Source organism: Lepisma saccharinum, chromosome 2 (assembly GCF_977018435.1).
Source record: "Lepisma saccharinum chromosome 2, izLepSacc3.1, whole genome shotgun sequence".
NCBI lineage: Eukaryota > Metazoa > Arthropoda > Insecta > Zygentoma > Lepismatidae > Lepisma > Lepisma saccharinum.
The window spans coordinates 3500248-3525713 of record NC_139230.1 but is presented as its reverse complement, the minus strand read 5'-3'; the positions used below and the strand labels follow the sequence as shown (position 1 = coordinate 3525713).

The following is a 25466-nucleotide window of genomic DNA, read 5'->3' as shown; positions in this document are numbered from 1 at the left end:
AAAACCTGTGCAATCCATCTTCTTTGGGCTGCTGCTGCTGGAGCGAGCGACAGTAGTCAATTCTTGACATTAGCAAATCTAGTCAATATACTTATATTGCACTCACAATATTATAATAAACATTAAACTCCTAAAAAGTAGAGAATTGGAAATAAGTATAAATGAACTGTAGGACATTCCTCACTTCCTACATGGAGGAATCACCCATGCTTCTGCTCAATAAAATCACCAAGACATAGAGTAAGACTTAGATTTACTTTTGTGGGTAATGGGAGTCAGAGTGACTGGCATTTCCCACATTTCCTGGTAAAAGAAGGTGTAATGAGCATAATTGAATTTGTTCGATGTTTTTTTCATTGTGATACTAACTTACATAGGTTTTACATCTAAAGTTTTTTTTTCTATTCAGAGCTAACACCAGATCGAGCCAATGTGGAAAGAGAGCCAGACATAGTGATGACTGATAGTGAAGGAGAAGAAGGTGATAGAGAGAGCGAGGAGGATGTAGCAAAGGAAGCAAGTGGCCTTGTCCAAGCAGAGGTCACAAGCTCTCAAGGTACTAGAATTAAAATTTAATATTTATTTTTAAAAAGTGGCAAGAAAAAGAATCAGGATTACTGTACTTACAGAAATATGTAGTAGAGTGCAACACACATATCTTTGGCATTATGCAGATACCAATTTTCGTTTCGTCTCCCTCTCTCTTACCATAACGTGTTCTACCCTGCTCGCCAACCTTCGCTATTGTTGCCACATTGTCATTCCATTCCTGGACACACTCGCGCAAACATCATTGAAAACAATTGAATAGCTCTCCAACTCGCGGTTCACACCGTTTGGCAGGGACAGTAATGTGGCAATATAGCATGGCGTAGTGGTTGCTTCTTTTATGCAGTGCATGTTCATTGGCTAGCTAGTGACTAGTGTTGCCAAATGTAAATATGAAGCACTATTTCTGTTACGGAAGGAGAAAGGCAAATTGATGGTGAGTTTTGTTGGATTGTAAACACCATATTTTTATTTTAAGTATTTGACTGGTTTGACATTGTGTGCGTGTATTGCGTGTGTGTAAGTGAAAGTGCATGTGTTTGGTTAGTGAATGTTAAATACCATAATGCCTCCAGTACTATTGTTCATATGTCATAACTTTAGAATTGCTCAAAAAAAATAAATTATGTAGATGCATGAGCATTTCAACCCTCGTCTCTGGCACCGTCACGTGTTCTTGTAGGAATTGTATGATGGAAGCTGTTATTTTTGCTGCTTAATGCGAAACATGTTGGGTTTTTTTGTGTGTGTGTTAAAATTGGCATGTTTTGATGGGTGACAAGTTCATAACAAAAGAAAAAGCCATGCGGCTTATCGTCTGGTGGCAATATATGTACTTATTATTATTGTTGCAAAAGCCAGTATCATTTGTAAATGTACAGCAAAGGCAACCCACTGTCGGCCATCACAGACAATTCAAATTTTGAAATTAAAGTGTGAAAACATAGATGAGAGATGCCATAAAAGACAGATGCAAAAATAACTTAATGCTGGTGATGCTTTATGATAATTCTCTGAACTGGGGGAAAGCATAACTCTGTTTCCTCCACTTTAAACACTTCCGTAATCAGCATCCTCATATTAGTAAAGATTGGGATTAGTCCACATTTAGCGGTTTTAGTTTTTATGTGTGTACATATAAAGCCACTTGTTAGCACATATAAATCCCAGCCCTGGTTATAACGCATGGCATTTAAAACTCAACGTTAGATAGAGCTGAGTTCTCTAATTTCCTTGTTCTACGAACAGCTGTGCCTCGATGCAATGTATTGATTTTTCTATCTAGCAGATTAGCAACACTGGTTCTCCCGTTCTACTGCACCGATCGCGGCAGAAATATCTGGGTTTGACTATACATGTTAAAAAAAAAAAAAACAATTTTATCCACATACAAGGTGTACCTATTATTCTGCTCCATCCTTAATAGCTGTACCATCAAGGTTAGCCTGGCTCACCCCAGTACCCCGAAAAAATTCCCCAAAAAACATTAAGAAAGTTTTCATTGGCCTTTTCAAACATACCCTGACTTCAACAGCTACAAGGACAAGTACTATGAGTGGCAATGGGATCCCCGCTCTCACCAGCAATAGCCAATTTCTTCATGGAGAACTTCGAACACAAGGCACTCCATTCAGCTCCACAGAAACCTTCCGCATTTTACAGATATATAGATGACACCTTTGTCATCTGGCCGCACGGTGAAGCAGCGCTACAAACATTCCTGAATCACCTCAACAACCAGCACCAGAACATCAAATTCACAATGGAGACAGAGAGCAATGGCAAACGTACATTCCTGGACATCCTCATCACACACAAAGCAGACGGGACCTTAGGACACAGCGTATACAGGAAACCTACTCACCGACCTATACCTATACGCCAAGAGTTTTCACCATCCAGCACATCGGTCAACAGTACTCTCGACATTGTTTCACCGAGCCATCGCCAATTGTGATGCAGAGCACCTTCAAGAGGAAATAAGACACCTACGCAACAACCTTCAGACAGAATGGATACAGTGAAGGCATTATCAACAAGACGCTAAAGAAAGTAACACACAAGAACAACCAACGAACAAACCCGGATCCACCTGATGACCAAGAAGACAAGAAGATAGCCATCGTCCCATACACCTGTAACCTCTCTGCAGTCATCAGCCTCATTCTTTCAAAACACAACATCAATACGATCCACAAACCACCATCGAAAGTCAGAAGCTGACTTCGAAACCCCAAAGACGACCTAGAACAGAAGACACCCGGGGTTTACCGTATCGCCTGTGCCTGCGGTAAAGCCTACATTGGACAAACGGGGAGGACAATCGAACGGCGCTGCAAAGAACATGCCAGCTACATAAGGAATTTTCATCCCGAAAAATCAGGGTTAGCAGAACATTCAATGCAGGAGGGCCATAGAATTGATTTCACAACCACCGAGATCATCACTAAATCATCAAATTACTGGGACCGTCTCATCAAAGAAGCAATAGCCATACACGGGGAAAAGGACAACCTCAACAGGGACATGGGACTCGAACTGGACCCAGCCTGGTCAGCAATAGTCGACTGGGAGTGCGTACGTCGGAGAAACGCCACCTACACCAGACCCCTCCCACACCAAATACATATAATGTCACCCTGACTTATCTCTGCACTTCATTCCCTGAAGATGAAAGTGACGTTAGCTCTTGAAAGCTCGGAAGCCTTTCCGGAAATCACCTCTTCAGGTGTTTGTTTGTTTGTTTTTCTTTTTTTTTCAGAAAATGTTGAAAAGTATTACTTTATATTCTTGTGAGGTTCTACAATAGTCATTTTTTTTAAAAAACTTGTAAAGGGAAGGCTAGCAGAGCTTATAATACTAAAAATAATTAATGTAGTGTGAGTCGCAGTAGGTTTTTTCAGGCTGTTTTCTTCAAATCATGCTAGAAATGGACTTGTGACAGAAATAAGAAAGATTGTATATTCAAGTAATTGATGTCATCTCCCTCCCCGTTGCTTAGACTTATTTCATGATAAATGAAAGTCATTAGGTACAACACCAAATGATGACAACACCTGTTTAATTGTGTAAAACTTGCATATAACATATCACAATAATAACGTATTGATGTATACATTAACTCCATGTTCCTACTATCCATACAACAAAATCGTGTAGTAATGGTAACCCACACAGACTATAAACTTGGGCCGGTCTCCTTGGTGGAGTGGGTAGCATATCACGCTGCGACACCAGGAGTCCCGGGTTTGAATCCTGGCCTGGGCATGGATGTTAGTGAGTGTATAATCATGAATTTGATCATATCATAACTCATCCCCATCTTCGAAAATTAGCCAAAGGTGGCACAAAAGGTGAAGTAAAATAAAGCAAATAAATAAATCAATCAATCAAAACTATAAACTTGGTTATCTTTTCTTTATAATTTGCATGTATCATCTTTCCTCCAGACTGTAAAAAAATAAAACAAAAAAAAAGACTTAAAAATAAAACAAGAAAAAGAAAAAATGTGATCACACTACAGACAAATTTAATTACGAGGGTAATCCCAAAAGTAAGGTCTCCATTTTTTTAAAAATACAAGGAAACGTTTACTAACTAACTAACTAACTAACTAACTCTCTAGACTTCTTAAACCCGAAGGTTCATGGCTGCAGCAACACAGGCCTTCCATCTGTCCCTATCTTGAGCAAGATCTATATACTCTTTTCCATCCCTACCGATTTCCCTTAGGTCCATCTCGACGTTGTCCCTCCATCTTCGTCTTGGCCTTCCTACTGGTCTCTTACCATCAGCTTTCCCAACAAGAATCCTGTAAACTCCTCTTTCCTCTCCCATTCGTGCCACATGGCCTGCCCACCTAAGTCTTCTTGATTTAATTATTCTAATAATATCTGGACATGAATACAAATTATGTAGTTCTAAATTATGCAACCTTCTCCACTCACCTGTCTCCTCATCCCTTTTAGGTCCAAATATTTTCCTAAGGATCCTATTTTCAAATACTCTCAATTTATGTTCCTCTTTCAATGTAAGGGACCAAGTTTCTCACCCATATAATACTACAGGCAAAATTACGGTTTTGTATATTTTAACTTTTAGTTTCTTAGATATTAAACGAGAAGACAAAAGTTTATGAAGAGAGAAGTAACATGCATTTCCTGAATTAAGCCTACTTTTTATTTCCTCTTTAATATAATTTTCATTTGTTAATATTACTCCTAAGTATTTGAATTTGGAAACTGTTTCAAACGAGTAGTTATCAATAATTAGATTTTGATTATTACCTAACACTTGGTTTCGGCCTGTAAGCATATATTTAGTTTTCTCTTTGTTAACTTCCAAACCTATCTCTTTAGCAGTTTTGAAAAATATTTTAGCATTATTCTTAATTGTATTCACATCATCCCCCAGTAAGTCTACATCATCCGCATATGCTAACAACTGAGTCACACCATTTAATTTTAGTCCTTCTTTAGTTTCGTTTACCTTCCTAACAGCATATTCTAAGGCAAAATTAAAGAGCAATGGAGATAATGCATCTCCTTGTTTTAACCCATCATGAATTGTAAATTTGTCAGACATATTAATGCCCACACGAATTTTACTTTCTGTTTCACTGGTGCATATTTTTATCATACTAACAAGCTTCTTAGGTATTCCAAACTCTACTAATATATTATATAATTTATCTCTTTTGACCGAATCATATGCTTTTTTGAAATCAATGAATAGCTGATGGACATTTTGATTATATTCCCACTTTTTTTCAAGTGTCTGTCTGATGTGAAAAATTTGATCTGTAGTTGATCTGTTGCATTTAAATCCACATTGATAATCACCTATAATTTCATTAGCATATGGGGTTAGTCTTGTTAAAAGAATGTTAGATAATATTTTATATGTTGTTGAGAGTAGAGAAATTCCACGGTAATTATTGCAGTTCATTTTATCACCTTTTTTAAACACAGGAACAATTATGGATTCTTTCCACTGTTGAGGGATTTCTTCTTTATTCCATATTAAACAAATTAATTTATGAATTTGACATATTAATGAATTTCCACCATATTTAATTAACTCAGCTGGTATTAAATCAATGCCAGGTGCTTTGTTATTCTTTAGCCTTTTAATAGCATCTTTAACTTCAGTCAAGTTAGGTTCTGGAACTAAAGGTTCTGCTGTGTGTACTTCATTCACTTCTGATTTATCTCCTACATGGACATTTAAAAGGTCATTAAAGTAGTTCTTCCATCTATTTAGAATATCGCTTGGGTCAGCTAGAAAATCACCGTCTTTATCTTTTATCAAGTTTACTTTAGGTTGCCACCCCTTTCTAAACTCATTTACACCTTTATATAAATCTCTGATATTTTTATTTTTGCTGTTTGTTTCAATTTCGTTAATTTTGCTTTTCAAGTAATCTCTTTTTTTACTTCTAAATGTGCGGTTAACTTCTCGCTTTATTCTATTATAATTGTTTAGATTTGTATCATCAGAGTTATTTAACCACCTAAGTCTAGCCTGATTTCTTATTTCTATTAGATTATGACATTCATTATCAAACCATGGCTTACTTTTTCTCGGTTTATGGTATCCTATACTTTCTTTAGCTGCTGATTCTATTGCATTACGTATGTGCTCCCAATTCTTATTTACGTCTGTTTCATTTATATTTTCATCGTCATTTAAATCCTGCAAAACATCAAATCTATTTGACAGTTTAATTTGTTAATCTTTCTTAATTCTTTCATCAGTAAACTTTCCTGTATCAAATTTTAGAACTTTTAGATTTTGTTGCTTATGATTTATCACTGAGAGTCTTTCTCTTAATTTAGCAATTACTAAATAATGGTCACTGGCACAGTCAGCACCTCTATGTGTACGAACATCAATTATACTAGTATGCCTTCTCTTATCAATGAGAATATGATCTATCTGATTACGAGTTTTACCATCTGGAGACGACCAGGTATATTTATGGATATCTTTGTGTTTAAAAGTGGTACTTTTCACAATTAAATTCTTTGAGGTTGCAAAAGTAATCAATCTTATACCATTATCATTACTTAATTCATGAAGACTTTCTTTACCAATTGTGGGTTTAAATGTCTCTTCTTTGCCAATCTGTGCATTACAGTCACCTAACAGAATTTTCATATCATACTGAGAAAATTTATCAAAGACCTGTTCTAACTCTGTATAAAAATCATCTTTAGTATTATCATCTTTATCTTCCGTTGGTGCATGTATGTTTATTAAAATAATTTTACACCACCTACCCTGTAAAACTGCATATGATATCCTATCATTAATAAATTCTACTGTTTTAAGAGCTGAGATAATTCTATTATTTATGAAAAAGCCTGTTCCAAAATTATGATTTTCAGTACCACCATAGAAAAAAGTATAATTTTTAGTTTTACAATTCCCTTCTCCTGGCCATCTAACTTCCTGGACAGCTACTACATCTAATTTATACTTGACTATCTCATTAACTGTACACTGAAATGCCCCAGGCCAGTAAAGGCTCAGAACATTCCAGGTGCCTAATTTAATATCCTTATTCCTAACGTAGATCTTATCCTTAGTCCAGGGACCTCCCAAAGTAGTCCCCACTCGGAGATCCGAACGGGGGGACAAGGAAACGTTTATTGTCAATAATGTTTAGATCGTTTTAAAGCTTGAACATTTATGTATTTTTCTACATAATCGACATTTCGGTCGATGCAGCAGTTTTTGTATGTCCATATCATACCAGCTCACCGCCATGTCATTGAGGAAGCATAGAACCTCATCCTTCACCTCGTCATCATTGCTGAAGCATGTTCCAGCCAAATGTTCTTTCAACTTGGAAAACAGGTGGTAGTCACTGGGTGCCACCCAGGGTGGGTGGGTGATGATGTTCCATCCAAACTGTTGCAGGAGAGGGACGGTTTGACGGGTGACATGGGGGCGAGCGTTGTCGTGGAGAATGCTCGCCCTTGCTGTACATTCCTCTTCTCCAGTTCTGAATCACCCGTCTGAGCTTTTTCAGTGTCTCACAATAACTGTCAGCGTTCATTGTGGTCCAGATGCCATGAAGTCAACGAACAATAGCCCCTTTCGATCCAAAAATACTTTACCGGCAGACTGTATTTGTTTGAATTTTTGCTGCTTCGGCGAAGAGGAATGCTGCCACTCACGTTATTGTTGTTTGGTCTCAGGTGTGAAGTGGAATGCCTAGGTTTCGTCACCTGTGACAATCGAATCCAAAAAATTGTCCTTTTTGTCTGCATAGCGGCAAAGAAATTTGAGGTAAGAGTCAACTCATTGCTGTTTGCGTTCTTCAGTGAGCATTCGCGGGACCCATCGTGCGCACACCTTCCGATATTGCAACTTTTCCGTCAAAATCCTATGAATGGTGCTTCGGGAAACCTCGGGAACCAACGTAATGATATTATCCAGAGTGATCCGCCGATCTTGACGCATGGTTTGCTCAACCTTCGTGACTGACTCTTTCTTCGTCATGAATTTCAGTACGATCAGCTGCAAACTCCCTACACCACTTGCAAACATTTTTGACATCCATGCATGACTCGCCATACACTTCCATAAATTGGCGATGAATTTCAATCGATTTAACACCTTTTGCATTCAAAAACCGAATAACTGCGCGAACTCTGCACTTGGTGGTAGCCCCAAGTGTGAGCTCCATTACAAACGGCTGCCAAGATAAGACTGAGCATCCCAGTGAGGCGCACGGGCTTGTTTGGGAGTGGGGGAAGCAACCAACACAACAGTGTTGCCAACTACCAAATAAAAAGTTTCTTTGTATTTAAAAAAAAATGGAGACTTTACTTTTGGGATTACCCTCGTACATTGATATCTATCTCGAGTTCCGAAATGGAACTGAATCTGTTGCCTTACCCATTGTATTTATGTTTCCCAACTGTCCTCACATAAGAAATATCGTTCATAATTTCATTGTGGACAAACATCCTAGTTTCTTTTTCTAATGCTTCCATCTGCAAAGCTATATCCTGACTTTTACCAAACATCAATGAAGCATCAGATAATAACTTCTTTCTTGAAGCCTCGGAACGAATTCCCACTATCAAGGCTTCTTATGTGTGTGATTTATGGGAAGTGTATTCATCCAGCAATACTGCAATTCTTTTGCTCTATGTAATTATTTGTTATTTCCAGCTATTCATTTGATATGGTTTATTTACTTTGCATTTCTGCCACTTTTTGAGAGAAAAAATTAGTATATGTTATGAAATGATTAAATTAATGAAGGACACTCGCAATGAAAGCCCAGGCCGGGATTGGAACCTGGGTTGTGTCTACTCGTGATGCTAAAGATGACTGACCCCATGGTGTTGGAATGCTGATTGGACCACTCGGCGAGCTCATCATAATGAAGCTTAAAGAAATGCATTTTTAGATTGCATTTTGCATTCCTATTCTATGTGATCAAAACTATCTGGACACATCGCAAAATGTGGGCCTCCCGGATGCTACAGTGGTAGCATCATTGCCTTGTAATCAAGGGGTTCCAGGTTCAATACCTGGTGGAGGAACAATTGGTTCGGATCCCACTTTAAACTGTAGGTCCAGTCCCTATTAGCCTTACTGTGCATACAGTTGACTTAAAACACCAACTCGATAACACCACAAAATGTGTGTGTATCATAGATGGTGACACAGTACTGCCATCTACCATGTGGAACATATACTCACCGATGTCAGTAGTCTGCAGACGGTGCAAGACAGGAGTATGGAATGATCTGAGGAACTCATGGACTTTCATCGTGGTCAGGCAGTTGGGTGCCACTTGTGTAAGAAGTCTGTGCACGAGATTTCCACCCTCCTAAACATCCCTAGGTCCACCGTTTCTGATGTTATAGTGAAGTGGAAATGTGAAGGGAATGTGTACAACCCAAAAGCGTGTAGGCGGAGCTCCCATTTTGATCTTCAGAGACTGTCGAGTGCTGAAGATGGTCGTACAATGTAATCATCAATCATCCATCTCCACCATCACACAGGTATTCCAAACTACATCAGGATCTACTCCAAGCACTATGACTGTTCAGCGCGAGGTGCGGCAACCTGTTTTACGTGGCTGAGCAGCTGCCCATAAGCCAAACATCACACAGGGAAATGCCTAATGCCGCATCACGTGGTGCAAGGAGTGTCGAAACTGGACCATAGAACAATGGGAAACAGTTGTGCGGAGTGATGAATCATGGTACACAATGTGGTGATTGGATGGTAGGGTGTGGGTGTGGCAAATGCCTGGTGAATGACATCTACCAGCCTGTATAGTGCTAACAGTGAAATTTGGGGGTGGCAGGGCTACAGTGTGGTCATGTTTCTCCTGGAGGGGGCTTGGCCTCCTTGTTGCTTTACGTGGCAATGTCACGGCACAAGCTTAGGTTGACATTTTAACCGCTTTCATGCTGCCTACTATTGAAGACCAGTTCGGGGATGACCATTGTGTCTTTCAACACAACTGAGCACCTGTCCATACTGCAGGGCTTGTGGGGGAGTGGTTTGATGACAACAACATCCCACTAATGGACTGGCCTGCGTAGAGTCCTGATTTGAATCCCATAGAACATCTCTGGAATATTTTAGAATACCAGCTTTGTGCTAGACAACACCGACCCACATTCATACCTCTTCTCAATATGGTGATTCGCGAGGAATGGGTTCCCATTGCGCAGGAAACCTTCCGCCACCTTATTGAAAGTATTCCTGCAAAAGTGAAGGCTGTCATCAAGTCTAAGGGTGGGCCAACACCGTATTGACTGCCAGTGTTCCCTATAGAGGGTGGCTTAAAGGATTATATATTATATTTTTAATGATGTGTAGTTAGCTATTAAGGTTGATTTGGTAATTACGAGGGTGGGCTGAAAAGTTTTGCCTGTTGATTAATATCTCGGGTTATAGTGAACAGAATTTAATCAAATAAAAAACAATGTGTACATTGACATCTTGGCTTCAATTCTGCAACAACACTTCTCCACATAGTCACCATCCACTTCCATGCACTTCAACGACACACCAGTCCTTCCATGGTATCATGGTAGAAATCTTTCCTTTGGAGCGACACCACGATCGCACAGCACGCTGGACGTCCTCATCTGATGAGTAGTGTTTCCCCTTAAGGTATTCCTTTAGTTTAGGAGAGATGTAGAAGTCACAGGGTGCAAGATCAGGGCTGTATGGGGGGTGTGGGAGGACAGTGTATCCAAGCTTCAATATTGTGTCGGTGGTCAACTTGCTGGTGTGGGGTCTAGCGTTGTCATGGAGAAGAAGAGAAGCTCCATTGTCAGGCCTGATGCATCTCAGCTTCTTTGGGGTTTTGATGTACCACTCTGAGTTCATGGTTTTACCCTTGGGAAGAAACTCAGTGTGGACAACATCATTCACATTGAAAAACAGAGTCAGCATGACTTTTCCCGCAGATTCACAGACCTTGAATTTTTTGGAGTGGCAGAACTTTTGTGACTGTACTCCATGGACTGCCTCTTCATCGTTGGGTCATAGTGGTGATGATTTTGCACAGGAAAGCGTTGCCCTCAGCCTCGTTTTGTTGCAGATTTTCCTCAGACATCCATTTCCTCGTGACCTTCATCTCATCTGACAGCATCCTTGGAACCCATCTTGCGCACAATTTGCGGTACTTCAAAAGTTCCCTGATTATGAACCCGACTTGTTCCTTAGAGATGTCGAGCTGCAGGGCAATCTCCTTCTGCTTGATTCGTCGATTGTTGCTGATAAACTTGTCAATCGCTTCTTGACGAGTCACGTCGGTGGCAGTTACTGGCCTTCCAGAATGAGGCTTGTCAGTAATAGCTTGGGTCGGTTCCTTTGATTTCAACATCTTTGAACAGTACTCTCGTCCACGCAGCCCTCACCATACACAAGTTACATCCGGGAAAAAATTTGGGCAGGCGAAACTCCTTCCGCCGTCAAGAATTCGATTACGGCTCTCTGCTTTAACTGTACGTCCATACCACTTGCCATCTTGGTCACAACTGCTGATCACGTGGGCAGATGACAACAACTCCCGCTACGTGGCATTGTAGGTACGGAATGGAGGAACGCTCAGCAAAAGTTCTGAGATGTCTGCAAACAAAAAAGAGGGATATTAGTCAACAGGCAAAACGTTTCAGGCCCCCTCGTATATACCAAGATTAGCAATGAATATATTTGAGGGCAGTTTAATCTTTGAATGCTTTGATATAGTCCAACAGCCATTTGTCCTCTTCTGTTTACCTCCTCATCTATTCTTCCACTTCTCTCAATTATGCTTCCTAGGTATTTGAATCTCTTTACTACCCTCAACTCTTCCATGTCAAACTTTCTTCTTGTGTAATTAAAGAGCAGTGGGGGAAGAGCACTTCCCTGAACCACTCCGTTCTTCCTACTAGTGTCTTCACATCACTCTGGTTGGCCTTGTATGTGCTCTGCACTCTACACACTAGCTCCGTTCTCTCTTAGAGCCTTGTTCTGTCCATGCTATTGTATGCCTTTTCTATATCTAGGAATGCCATAATCAAATCATTTCCATATTCATAGTGCCTTTTCTGTAATTGCCTTATGGTGAATATCAGATCTACTGTTGATCTGCCTCTTCTAAATCCATACTGTTCCTCTCTCATGTTCAGCTCTATAACTTAATCTACACCTTTGCTGAGTGGCACATTAGTTGTTATTCCTCTGTAGTTCTTACATTGCTTTCTGTCACCCTTCTTGAATATGGGAACTATTAATCCCTTTGTCCAGTCTCTTGGCACTTCTCTCTCTCTTGCCACACTGTTCTCAACACTCTGTACAGCCACTGCACACCAATCACTCCTGCTCCTAGTTTCATATCCACTGACACTTCATCTGCTTCAGGTGCTCTACCTCTCTTCATTCTCTTCAGTGCTTCCTCCACTTCTTCATGTTAATTTCCTTTTTTCACGTTCAGCAATTTCTGGAAATGATTTCTCCACATTCTCCTTATTTCTTCAACCTCTTCTACATTTCCCCTTTCATCACTTAGCTTACAGCTGTATCTTCTTTCTCTACTCCTTTCTCTCACTAATCCATTCAATACTTTCAATATCATATATTATTTCTTGTAATATATTTTCATTTAGTTTGAGTGCTTTTGTTCTTTCATTCATTTTTTATGCATCTTTGGTGGATATATAATTGTTTTCTTAAATTGAGTGTTTTTCCTCTTTTTCTTTGCAGATTTCCTGACTCAATTGAAAGCTCTGCTTGAAGAAGATTCAGAAAAAGATACGAGTGCTACGAGTGCATCTCCAGAATTGGGCAAAGGAGGTATGGAATTTTTTATTTGTTGTAAGTTGTAATTTTACCTCTTTGCAGTCATTTTTTGTGTTTTCTCATTCGGGTCCCATTTAGATTGTTAAAAAATCAAATATAAACAAATTAAATAATGTTTTCATATGAAATCACTTCAGGCTTGCAGGAGCATTTTTCGCAACAATAGACAGTCTTTTCTACCACCTCTTTTCTTCACTTTGTCACTCAAACTGATACCTTTGTACTCCATCATAACCTTAAATCAGCAGCTGATATGAAGTGCATTAGTAGGGACGTCATTAGGGCCCCACCAGTTGTAACTCAGCCCCACTTCCCCCCCCCCCCCAAATGATCAATTATAAACTTTCCTAGATTATAACTATACTATATGTATATTTTTTCTGGTAAATTTGTAGCAGAGCTGAGCTGGAAACACTGTGCAGGGAACAAACTTGCTATTCTAAAGAAAATCTTCAGAAGCAGATGTAGGACACCCAAATGTCCACCCTTTCATTGCTTCCGTTTTGTAACCAAAGTCACATGATGTGCCTGCCTTGAGGTTATTACCCTTGCCCCAAGTACCTAAAAAACAGAGATTGAAATCTGTTGTTGCAAAACTTGGAAATTACCCTTCCCTTACAGATGGAATGAAGGACTTCACTGAGAGGTCAACAAAAGGGGGTCGAGCAACACATGTAGCCTAAACTCACAGCCAGAAGTACGAATAAAACATGATCTCACTTTCTTCAGGAAAGCAATATGTTGGCAAATAAGGCAGCCCAAAATCCACCACAAGGCTTGAATGCAGACAATGCAATGAGCTTGTCAACAAATTTTGGTGCAATGGTTGCTGACAACCAAAGGCAGCACTGCATCCCAAGTAGACTCTTAATCGCCTTTCATAAATCGTTCCTGAGAGAAGTAAACGACTATTTGTATCAAACCTGCCAAATTTGAGAGAGCGGCCTTTCTTGCTTCGAAGGATCAAGGGGAAGATGGAAGGGATAAAAGGAAGGAAATGGCAAGCAAATGTCAGTGAAAACTTATTCCTGAGATATTTTTACCCCTCTATGAGTGCCTTCATAGATAGATAAATTTTCCCTTCCTCAATAAACCTTTGTGTCTGAATCATTACATTCATTCTACTAGAGTTTGACACGAGGTTAAACACAGGGTATCAAGTACCAGCAGGGTCGAACTTACATTAGGGCTGACATTGCTGCCCTCGAGCAAGCATTGAGTGTAAGAGTGGAAGAGTGGGGATAAATATATCTGGAAATCTTGCATAATATTTAAAATAATTTTTATAATCTTCCCTGTGGTGTTTTTCTTGCATGTCTCAGCGGCGACAATTTTTCCTGTGAAAGCGTGAAGTTGATTTCTTAAATTTTCAAAAATGAATATGTAGGTGAGACTGTTGTACCATGGAACACTTTTTATATTTAATTTTTTTTAAATTTTAGATATTGGTTTTTAACGTGAAAACATACTGGCAAACTTGAAAATTTCTTTGGAAATTCCTGTTTATATTTTGCTGTTTTATAGTCCTATTAAGGATACAATGAATAAAATGTAATGATATGTAAAGTGTTCCATGGGACAACATGGTCATATACCATGGAACATACCCTCTTGTACCTTAGAATACAGAACATAGGTTGGAATATGGCTGTTAAATACCTTAAATAAAGCTCAAATTTATTTGTCATTATAAACCAGTATTACAAATACGAGGGTCGTTTGAAAAGTTCTAAGAATGGGCAATAGATAGCCGCACTGCTGTGTTGGGAGGCAGGAAGAGCAGGGCAGGTGTTAGTGTAGTTCCAAATTGAGAAGATTGAGCACCGTGCAGTGATAAGGTACTTTGTGTAAAAGGGAATGAAGACGTCAGAAAGTAATGCCGATATGAACATGTTCCAAGGTACAAGAGGCTGTGCATTTCAACAAATATGGCTGCCTAAGCTACATATTTACCTCCACTGTAGAGAAACAAGAGTTTATTAATAATAAAAGCAGACACTTCAAGTAAAGGCAACTTGAAAATAGTGTGTAGCAGATTGTCGTAAACACTATTTTGTTTCTTGCTTAGAACATGAATTACAAACAAAAAATATATTTACTTTTGGCACTGAAAAATTTGTTTCGTGCAAAGAATTCACACTTTGTAACAAAACAAACTATAACTACTGTCAGCCCTACCTATTGACATTCTCTACAACTTAGTTGAGTTTGAGTCTGCTACGTGGCAGCAATAATCAGAATCAGTAAATGTTCCAAGGTACACTATGCTCAAGGTACAGAAGTCTCCCCTACAAGAGGATTTCACCTATATGTTTGGAAAAATCCTTGTGATGATGGCGTTTGTGGCTGTGTTCATGTTGATACATAAATGTAGTAGTTTTGTCTCTCTCTGTAATCTTAATATTCAGTATGTAGACAAGCACAAATGCAATCCACACATTGCAATATATGGCAAGAGCACGTTTAATCGTTAGGGCAGAACCATACATCACACAATACAGGTCAAATTGTTATTGGTTGACGTGAATTGTTAATCTACCTATACTCTTAAAATACTCTAATAGGTATCAGGTTTTCTATTGCAATTATTATTTCAATTTTGAGGGCCTCCATGACCGAGTGCTTTTTACGTACTGCTCTATGAAACTGAAGAACCTATGATCGAAGCTTGGTTAATATTTAAGAGCTCATTATGTTCATTCATTTATTTGGTCACTCCATCATTTGTTCTTATCGTTGAAATTAACCAAGAGGGTTAGAAAATGATCGTAAAAATTGCAAAGTTACCACATGCCATATCTCGTGCCGAAAGCGAGCACCTTCTTTGCTCGTTTTCTTTTTATATTTGTAGGCTTCCCTGATGGTGAAGTGGTCGCGTCGTTGCCTTGTAATCAAGGGGTCCTGGGTTCAATACCCAGTGGAGGCACATAGTGGTTTGGATCCCACTTTAAACTGTAGGTCTAGTCCCGTTTAGCCTTACTGTGCAGAAAGTGGACTTAGAACACCATCTCAATCAATCAATCAATTTTTATATTTGTTTCAGAGCTAATGATAGCCACAATAACAAAAAAATGAAAAACAAACAGCCAATATTCATTAATGAATTAAATAAATCACCAGCTCAGAACCTGATTTCTTGCGGGCTCAAAATAAACAACAAATATTTCTTCTGAGGCAAAATGGCCATGGAATGAAATGCTATGCTAATTCCTTGAGGATTCGTGGCTAGTATTATTCTCTTGTGTAGCGCTGAACAGCTGTGCGTGCAGCACTTCCTCGTCTTGCTTCCAATTCAATATTGGTTTCTGTTGGGTTTTTCATAAGAGGTGAGGCTCAGTGATGCCTTACATAAGAATTTTTCTGTACTACATTATTGTAACTTAAAATATTTTTATAATCTTTGTAGCTATATTTTGGCAATTTTTTACATGATAGTTTGCAAAATATCAGCTGCCATGTGTAATGATAATGTTTAACTATTTACGGTTTAACATGATTAGTATTTTGTACATTTTCTACACAAAATGTTTGCTATTTTTGCCCATAAAAATTATTGAATTTTATATCAAGATAAATTTAAGTCATCATCATCATCATCATCATCATCATTCGCCGTTTCCTGCCTCTGGCTGGGTCGGCATAAAGTCAAGCCTCTCCATTTATCCTGGTCTTCCACCACTCCTCTCTTTCCATGGTGTTCCAATCTTGTCCTTTTCTCCTAACACTCTCCAATATCTACTCTTTCCACCAACATCTTTGTCTCCCCCTTGGCCTAATTCCCACTCTTTGTACATTGCAAGCTCTTACTGGTAGCCTTTCTGCATCCATCCTCTTCATGTGTCCGAACCATCTCATCTGTGCCTGATCTAAACTGTCCTGAAGCTTCACCACCCTCAATGTCTGTCGGATCTTCTTATTCCTTATTCTATCCCTTGTAGTCTTCTCCAATATACTCCTTAAAAATTTCATCTCCACTGCTTGCATCTTTAATTTGTCACTGTCTGTCATTGTCCAGGTCTCTGCTCCATAAGTAATTATTGGCACATAGTGTGTGTTACATATTACCTTCTTGCATTTCATAGGTACATCCCTGCTCCATATTAATCTTCGAATGCTTTCATAAAGTCCACCACCCATTTGTCCTCTTTGTTTACCTCCTCGTCTATTCTTCCACTTCTCTCAATTATGTTTCCTAGATATTTGAAGCTCTCTACTACCCTCAACTCTTCTGTGTCCATCTTATTCTTGGTTCTTTTCTGGCTCTGTTTCTTGTTGTTATTTAAGTATGTTTACATATCACATTTTCTTTTATATGAGCTTTACCCCATCAGTACATATATTTTGTTTCCTTTATTTTCCTTTCTTAGAGCCTAATAATCACCATTAAAGTATTACGAGATTAATGTACTTTCACCAAAGGTATTCTGATATCTACAAAATCCTTACGTACATTATTCTATAAATTATTTGTTTAAATCGTGAACCTACCTGAAATTTAAATCAATCCACCTTAGAGAGACTGGCATAAAATAGTCAACGGAAACATCAGTAAGAAGCACTAAACTTTTCAAAATATGTCTCGTCCAGTGTTCCTTGATCCACAGACTACCCCGTCACACTATACAGGGTCCAGCCCCTTATCATAACAAAAAAAGCATGTCTGAAAACTACTTACCTTGGTTAATAGCTGAGGCTAAAAAGGGCGCACAGCACAAATAAGACAAAACACAGGACAACACAGAATTATACTGGCCATGGGGCCAGTCGCTAGAGCCTCGTTAGTCTGCAGTCCAGGGTGTACTACGTAGAAGTGAAGTTGACTATTGGGTGCACTATGTGGAAGGAGCACCCCTTACACCCCCCCCCCCCCCAGCCAGTGCTGGATCTACAATCTGCAAAACCACACAGTGTTGGGGGGCCCGGAGACAAATAAGCTTTTAGGAGGCCTGCAGCCATCGACATAGTAGAGGGTTCGTATATGCATATGTATAAAATAAACGTAGTTACTCAGGGGTACAGAAACGCATACAATATATACAGGTATAAGTACCCTGTGCATATTGCACCGTGCCAAGAAGGCACATTTAGAGTATGTGGGGGCAGGGCCCCTCATATTTTCGATATTGGACATCTTGGAGGTGATGTGATCAGCACTATGGTCCAGCTGCCTTTTTGAGGCTGGTTGGGCCATGGAGCCGATTTATGCGGGGACAAAGCCGGAAAAAATCCAACCTTAGATCACCCAGCCCAGATCTCCTGCGTGGTAGTCAGACTAGAATCAAACCAAGCTAGAATTTCACGAGAAATGCAGCGGTGAAGGTTTCTTCAGCCTATCTTTAATCAGAAAAAAAATTATGACCGCATGATTGTATAATAAATGTATCATTTTCCAGGTGTAAGAAAACTTTGTCATATATATATATATATATATATATATATATATATATATATATATATATATATATATCACATAAGCACAGGCGCCGAAACCTTAGGGGGGAGGGGCAGGGTGCCTGGGCCCCTCCATTTCTCCTCCTTTGGCCCCCACCTATAAGTGGCCCAATGTATAACTTTCAACATGTTACATAACTTTTGCACACAGAAACTTTGCACACAACAGGTCGAAAATTACGCAGGATTCTGCTCTGAAATGGGCAAAATCACTAATATGATAGCCTCTCTGATGGGATAGGGGTAACGTCGTCACCTTGTAATCAAGGGGTCACGGGTTCGATAACAGGTGGAGGCACACGGCACAGTGGTTTGGATCATACTTTAAACTGTAAGTCTAGCCCCGATTAGCCTTTCTGTACATAAAGTGGACTTCAAACAATTAAATTCATCAATCAATTCAATAATATGGGACTATCCCTCAATTTGAGTGTCTTTCTTATGCTTGTGCATTTACTATTTCATTATTTCCTTTTTCAATCCGACAATGAATTAAGGAAAACACATGGCATATTATACATGAATATGTGCGAGAATAGAGGAAGAAGCATGGGAATACTGTAGTCTTCATGCTCTTCAATGAGCCAGTCGCATTGTAAAATAGTCTAACCTGTTTCTATCATGACCAATTGTACCCAGCCTAAATCCATTACTTTTCATAGGCGGTGTTAAGGGACTATTGAATCAACCTTAGCCCCTTGTATGTGACTTTGTCAACATGAGATTAAGAATTACATACACACACACACACACAATGTGTGTGTGTGTGTGTGTGTGTGTGAAGGTAGGTAGGCAGAGGGGGGCCTTTCCTAATATCAGTGGCGGCCGGTGGCAACTATGATGGGTAGTGCCAACGTGATCAAGTAAATAGAAAAAAAAAACCTCCGCAATGCCCCCCGCCCCCTACTTGAGATTGCGCCACTGGCCAAGATGTTTATCCTCGTTTGGTAACGTGGAAAACAACATGTGTTTAAGTAATAACGTACTAATCCGATTCATCTTTACTCGCTAACCTATCTTTATACACTACAGGACACTGCCCTAAAAATATAACAATTACAAGAGAAAAGGAAAAACAAATCCTATCACCTTTTCCTCCTCCATGCACACGTATTCTAACTGGATGTCGAAAATATCTTTGTTATGAAAAGAAATTGTCGACATGCCAAAGGAAACTCGCATCATCATAGGATTTTTTACTTTTATATTTTTAAAAAAGTCTGGATGGCCCCCTTGGTGCATCTATCTATTATCAAAAATGTTCATTTAACTTTGGAAAAGTATTAGGTTCCTTTCTCCAAAAGTAGACAGAAATTATTTCCCCAACGGGTCTTACAAACCAGTCGTATTTAGCAACTTTTTTCTGAAGGTGGCAACTGTGTCGTGTCAACACTGCGAAAGTTCCCTCATCAGGCCAGATGAAGAGGGGCACAGTTTCTTATGGTCTAACCCCGCCCCCTGCCACTTTGTTCTCGGCCAAGTTCTCAGCTCATGCTGGAAATGTTCCTTGCTGAGACTTCTTCAACAACCCTCTGCACGTGTGTCAACTTGGTTAGGTCCATGGGTTAGGCCAGCTCTTCGGCGGCACAGACTGTTGCCTCGCGAGGGTACGAACGAAACAGCTGGCGATGCAGGGAGGAGGTTGGGGCGGTCGTCACGTCAGCTTGACCGATTGCAAGATTCGAATCTCCTTGTCTGTCAGTGTATTCATTTAACTTTACTTGGTGACATATGCGTTTCTTCTGAGGGTAGTGCCATGGCACGGTGGCTCTACCCCTTGAGCCGCCGCTGGCTAATATTTTGCAGGTGGGGGGGTCAAGATTTGTAGATCCGGCACTGCCCCCAGCCAATATAATAACTTAACAAACCAAATAGACATATTTGAAATTCTGGCACATTTTAGAGGACTGTCATTTCATAACATGTAATTTTAGTTTATGCTATTATTTTTGTTGTTAACACGTTCCAATTTAAAATGGGTAATACTGCATTTGGAATCTTCTGTTAGATAAAGTAAATAAAGATAAAATACATGTAGTTTCTCACTAGCTCAGTAGATGGCCGTGCTGGTAATTAGCAAACACTGCTTGACATAGGACCTGTTGGTAATGATAGGTGGCATGGATACATATCAGTGGGTCAGTGGAAGTGTACCTTTTTTTGGCTTTGATGATAAGATGCATAGAGATGGACAATAATATACCAAGTATTAGATTCCTGTGCAAATAGACATTATAAATATATTTTGAATTTGACAAACTATATGTTTAGAATTATCCTAACAGCTTTATGTTAGCAAAGCAAAATGTCCCTCTCCTTTTTTTTTGTTTGTTAGACATCCATGTTTTGTTCTAATTATGCCAGCATGATGTATATGTGTGAGGAAGAAGCAATTTCAAGGATAACTACTAGGATTGTTGGTGTAATTGCATTGTTGACTGCTTCACAAATCATGTTTTTTATGCAGTTCAAGCATGGGCGTCCAGAAGGGGGGCAAGGGGGGCCATGGCCCCCCCTGGAAAATGGAAATCAACCAAAAAATATGTATTTCACACATATAATTTCATTTTATCCACAATAATTTGTGTTAATTATTGCATGAACACCATAAATTCAAATTTAAGCAATGTTTTTTAGGAAACAACACTATTTTTGGGAAAATTTTGCATTCGTTTGCCCCCCCTGGAAAAAAAACCTTCCTTGCCCCTCCCTGGAAAAAATCCTGCGGACGTCCATGAGTTCAAGTGAGATTAGATTGTCAATTAAAATGTTTTTTGTGCATTTTTATACATTTTAGAAAAAATTAGGAATTTTATGGTCATATTATTATGTTCTTAAATTGAGTGTTTTCCCTTCCTCTCCTTTGCAGATTTTCTTTCTCAAATTGGGGCAATTTTTGGGGTTGATCCATATGAATTTGTCTCCCCAATAAAACGTGCTGAATATTCAAGCATCAGCTTGGAATCAGATGAGAGTGGCTCCAAAGGTATGAATAGTTTTATTAAATTCATTAGAGTAGGACAATAAAAATATTTTTATGGTATTGAAAAGGTAGTTAGTAATGCTCTTGATCACCCTCACCACTTGACCTCACCCTTGTCCTGACCCTTACTACTTGTTCTTGCCCTCAGCTGCACATGCCCTCACCCTCATGGCTAAACCTTGCTTGCACAACTCACCCTCACCTCACACCTCTGTCTATGATTACCAAGTCATGAGCTTGAATGAGTGTTTCTTGCCTTCTTACCAAAGGGCACTTTATTTCAGTGTGGTTTCATTCTTTTGTTTCTCATATCTGAAGAAGTATTGCTTTATGTTGACTGGGGTTTTGTTTCTGATATTTAAGTATTTCCTGGAATTAAAGGTGTTGTGTTTAGTCTACATGAACCTGACTGCATATTAGTTGTTTAGCAGAACATGAAACTATGAGAGCTCAACTTTTGGTGACCATTGTGTACAGTCACGGACACTTCTGGGTTGTAATAAATTCATTTACTTTCAATGGGTTCGTTACAAGCCAGCAGTGTCCGTGACTGTACCAGTTCATTGATCGATGATTGTTGGAGGGTAATTGTTTGCTGTTCAAATATGAGAACAGTGTGGATTTGTGAACTCTAGAGTTGCAAGTATAACCAGAAGAAATCGTCAGCTCACAAATCCCAGCATGACCAATCATCAAGGAGAGGAAGCTGAATTTTGAGTGATGAAGATGAACAAACTTAGGGTACACTCAGAACAAGACTGCACTTTTACTACTTATGATAAACATCAAGGTTTGAAAATTGTTGTCAGAACTGAAAGATAACTTTGCAGATCCTCTACAGTGACGGAAAACATATTTTATCCAGTTTCCACATCTTGCAAGCTTGGCGAAGATGTTCCTTTTCATTCCAGTTACTTTGGTTATGAGAACGAGTTTTTGGTGATCCTGGAAATATTGCTATATAGAGGAGAGCAGCCTTTGTTCTGAGCATGTCAACATCTTGATGTATTTGAGGTTCATGTCCAAAAAGATGTGATTGTAAGTGGAAATGCTTGTTGTTCAAACTTTTTTAAAACGAAAATATTAAATCAATATGCTAATTCATTTAATCATTAATGTTTCATGTACATCAATAAAGAAAATGTTTCTGTTTCTCATAGTGTGTGGAGTTATTACATTGTAGTATTATCTATAAAAAATAAAATTGAAAATGATATTAATTGGTTTTGCTCCAAGTTGTAAACACTGTTTTTCAGCAACAAGAGTTTGTTTCTATGCTTCACAATGGACTGCAATGCTTTTGTAGGTTGTGTGCTTTGTTGCTGTATTTTTTTATGATGTTACACTCTTTGTCTGGAGGTTCTGATGAAAAGTGTTAATTGGTTGTCACTAAACATTCCAAAGGTAAGTCTTTTGTTTTTGTTCTCTGTCATTTTTATTTGTAAAACAGAATAGGGGATCCTGTGCACTGAAAATGCAGGTTAGGTTTTTTTGAGCTCACAATGCATGTGAGGTCTGCTTCAGATGAAAGCATTTTCCTTGGCATTTGCTTAACATTTCTGCTAGCATGTAAAGTGAAGATATCTTATAGTATTTTGATTTCCATGGCATATGTCACGAATGGAATCAGTCCTCATTTCCTTAGCATTTTGTGCAGCATAACCAATCAGAAGTGATTGGTGGGTGAGATTAATGGTTACTTAATGTTACAATAAAATTCTCTAGACTTTGTTTGTTTACACAATATACCATCAGTTAAATAACTATTTCCTCTTTAAATGTTTTAAATTAAAACTGCTTAACTCATGTGCCTTTCATGTTGTAATTATATACATTATCTAACATTCTCTGCATGCTTCGCATCTCAGGCGAATATGCTAACCAGATTGTTATGTGATGTTATGTGAAATGCTTCCTCTAAAGTACTGTCTTCTATAAAAATGAAATGCTGTATTTAACCTAGTGAAAATGTTATAGGATGTGCTCCTGTCTAAAATGGGACTACTACATCATGGTAGATTTCTGGATACAGTGACAGTTTCATAATGGTTTCTTTAGACAGTGGTTAAATATTTTTTTTTCAAAACGAATGCTTCATTTGAAGTCTGCTAGTTTATATATTGTGAATACATGTTATCTGATATGTACTATGTTGCATAAATAATGATGATGTTTATTCTTTGCAGCTTTTGCAGATGGTTGTGTATTCCAGTTGCTACAGGACTTTGATATTGAAAGACATTCATGTGAAGGGGTAAAAATGCAACAAATCATGGAGTTAACATTCATGATATATATGATGGTAGTAGACCATATAGTGCCGAAATTGGATAGGAATCTCAAAAATTTGATTTTTAATAGCTATTTTCACCTATTTTATATATTATAAAATACCATAATAATCAAAAAGACATTATTTTTATGCGTATTTTAGTATCTTCAAGGCGAATTAGAAGATAGATGATTCTTGCATACACAAATTTATGTGCCTATGTTTTGACTTTACCAAATGCAAATGTATGTAATTAGAGTATATTTAAATTATTAAGATGTTGTTCCTATTTTTTCAATGGCTTCTTTCTAAAATAATGAAGGCAATGCATTGGTTTTGGCAAAAACATGCAGTGAATAATGTACATTTTTAATTTGAAATATTTTTCAGCTTTGCATTCACATGGTGCATGGGCTCCCTAGCTGCATTTTATCTTTCACATGAAAGTGTGCATGTATATGAATGCCTATGTATATTTCCCATCTTCATTTTATATCACATCTAATATACAAAATGAGCAATCCAAATCGTTCACATCAACACAAAGAACCCAGAAAGTGCTGTGGTTTCTACAGAAAACATTATTCAAAATTTTACTTGCCTATTATAACACCATTAAGCCTTGTTTCCATGATTATGAAAAACTAAATATGCTGACCAAGGCAGTAATTTATTTTATTAAAAACATAAACTAAACGTAACGTTTCAACCTTCTAGCAAGGTCTTCTTCAGACTCTGTACTTGATACTAACGTTACGTTTAGTTTATGTTTTTAATAAAATAAATTACTGCCTTGGTCAGCATATTTAGTTTTTTACTTGCCTAGACATAAGGCAAGGATGCATCCTGATTAACAATGCAAACATAACCGTGCTACAGCTTCAACATCAAACAAAATAATGTCTCATATCCAATATCTTTTCCAGATATCCAAAAGTTCGAAAAGCAATTCGAACAAGATAAGGGACAACCTGTGCATGTTTACAGCTACGATTAATATTTTTACATCTATGTACTTAGACATCATCCACCACCAGATAATGCACACGTTATTAGATTGATGGAAAAGAAGCTACATTATTGTCTCATACAAGATCTGGCAGGCTTAGTTGTAAGTCAAATTACGTCACATGGCCACAAAATTACAATATATGATCGATGACTCTCTATATTTTATGGAAAAGGTATGAAAACAAGCAAAGAGCAATTGGAGGAGCATGTCAATTTCTTATCAATTTCTATCCAAAACTATAAAAAATAATTATTATTCAGCATTGGTATGGCATCCTTTTGTGATCTATGCTGATTTAGAAACAATACGAAGTCCCCTTGTCTCCTGCCTTCCAGATCCAGAAAAGCCAAATTCAACACATATTTCTGAGCATGTAGCTTGCAGTTTTGCTTTGAAATTGGTGCATACCTATAAACAAAATAGTCCAAAGCCATATGTATATCGAGGGGAAGATGCTTCAAAAGTTTTCATTGAAACTCTTTGCAAGTGGGCATAAAAAAGCTTGCTCCATTCTTACATGGAAAAGAAATGATGAAAGAACTCACACTGGAACAGCAATGCAAACATATTAAAGACACATATTGTGAACTCTGTAGGAAATGCTTTGATTCAAATTGAGACAAATTTCGTCACCATAATCATTGTACAGGATATTTTATTGCTATTCCTTGCAATGCATGCAACTTGAAAATAAAAAGAACATTATTTTCTTCCAGTATTTATTCATAATTTGTACAATTTTGATGCACATCTCTTCATCAAATAACTTGGATGTGATAAAGAAAGAATGAATATCATATCACGCAGCAATGAAAAAAATATTTGCATAGAAAATAATGTAAGATTAGAAAATGGAAAATTGCTTACTC

The 25466-nt window shown here is 38.3% G+C and overlaps 1 protein-coding gene across 2 annotated transcripts; it reads left to right on the top strand.

The window, feature by feature from the left end:
- Positions 1-413: 413 nt before the first annotated feature.
- On the top strand, positions 414-24387 carry LOC145983870 (uncharacterized). 2 transcript variants are annotated; one of them, XM_083116936.1, is made up of 4 exons: positions 414-556; positions 12784-12873; positions 21200-21316; positions 23500-24387. In XM_083116936.1, exons 1-4 carry the CDS (start codon positions 457-459, stop codon positions 23700-23702), a joined length of 510 nt encoding a protein of 169 aa, XP_082973062.1. In that variant the 5' UTR covers positions 414-456; the 3' UTR covers positions 23703-24387. The 2 variants fall into 2 exon arrangements, with proteins under 2 accessions (XP_082973062.1, XP_082973063.1); XM_083116937.1 differs by lacking the exon at positions 12784-12873.
- The last annotated feature ends 1079 nt before the right edge of the window (positions 24388-25466 follow it).

Coding starts and splice junctions, on each gene's coding strand:
- LOC145983870 (XM_083116936.1), top strand. CDS start 457: ATGACTGATAGTGAAGGAGAAGAAGGTGATAGAGAGAGCGAGGAGGAT. Junction 557..12,783: donor AGAGGTCACAAGCTCTCAAG/GTACTAGAATTA, acceptor TTTTCTTTGCAG/ATTTCCTGACTCAATTGAAA. Junction 21,317..23,499: donor AGATGAGAGTGGCTCCAAAG/GTATGAATAGTT, acceptor TATTCTTTGCAG/CTTTTGCAGATGGTTGTGTA.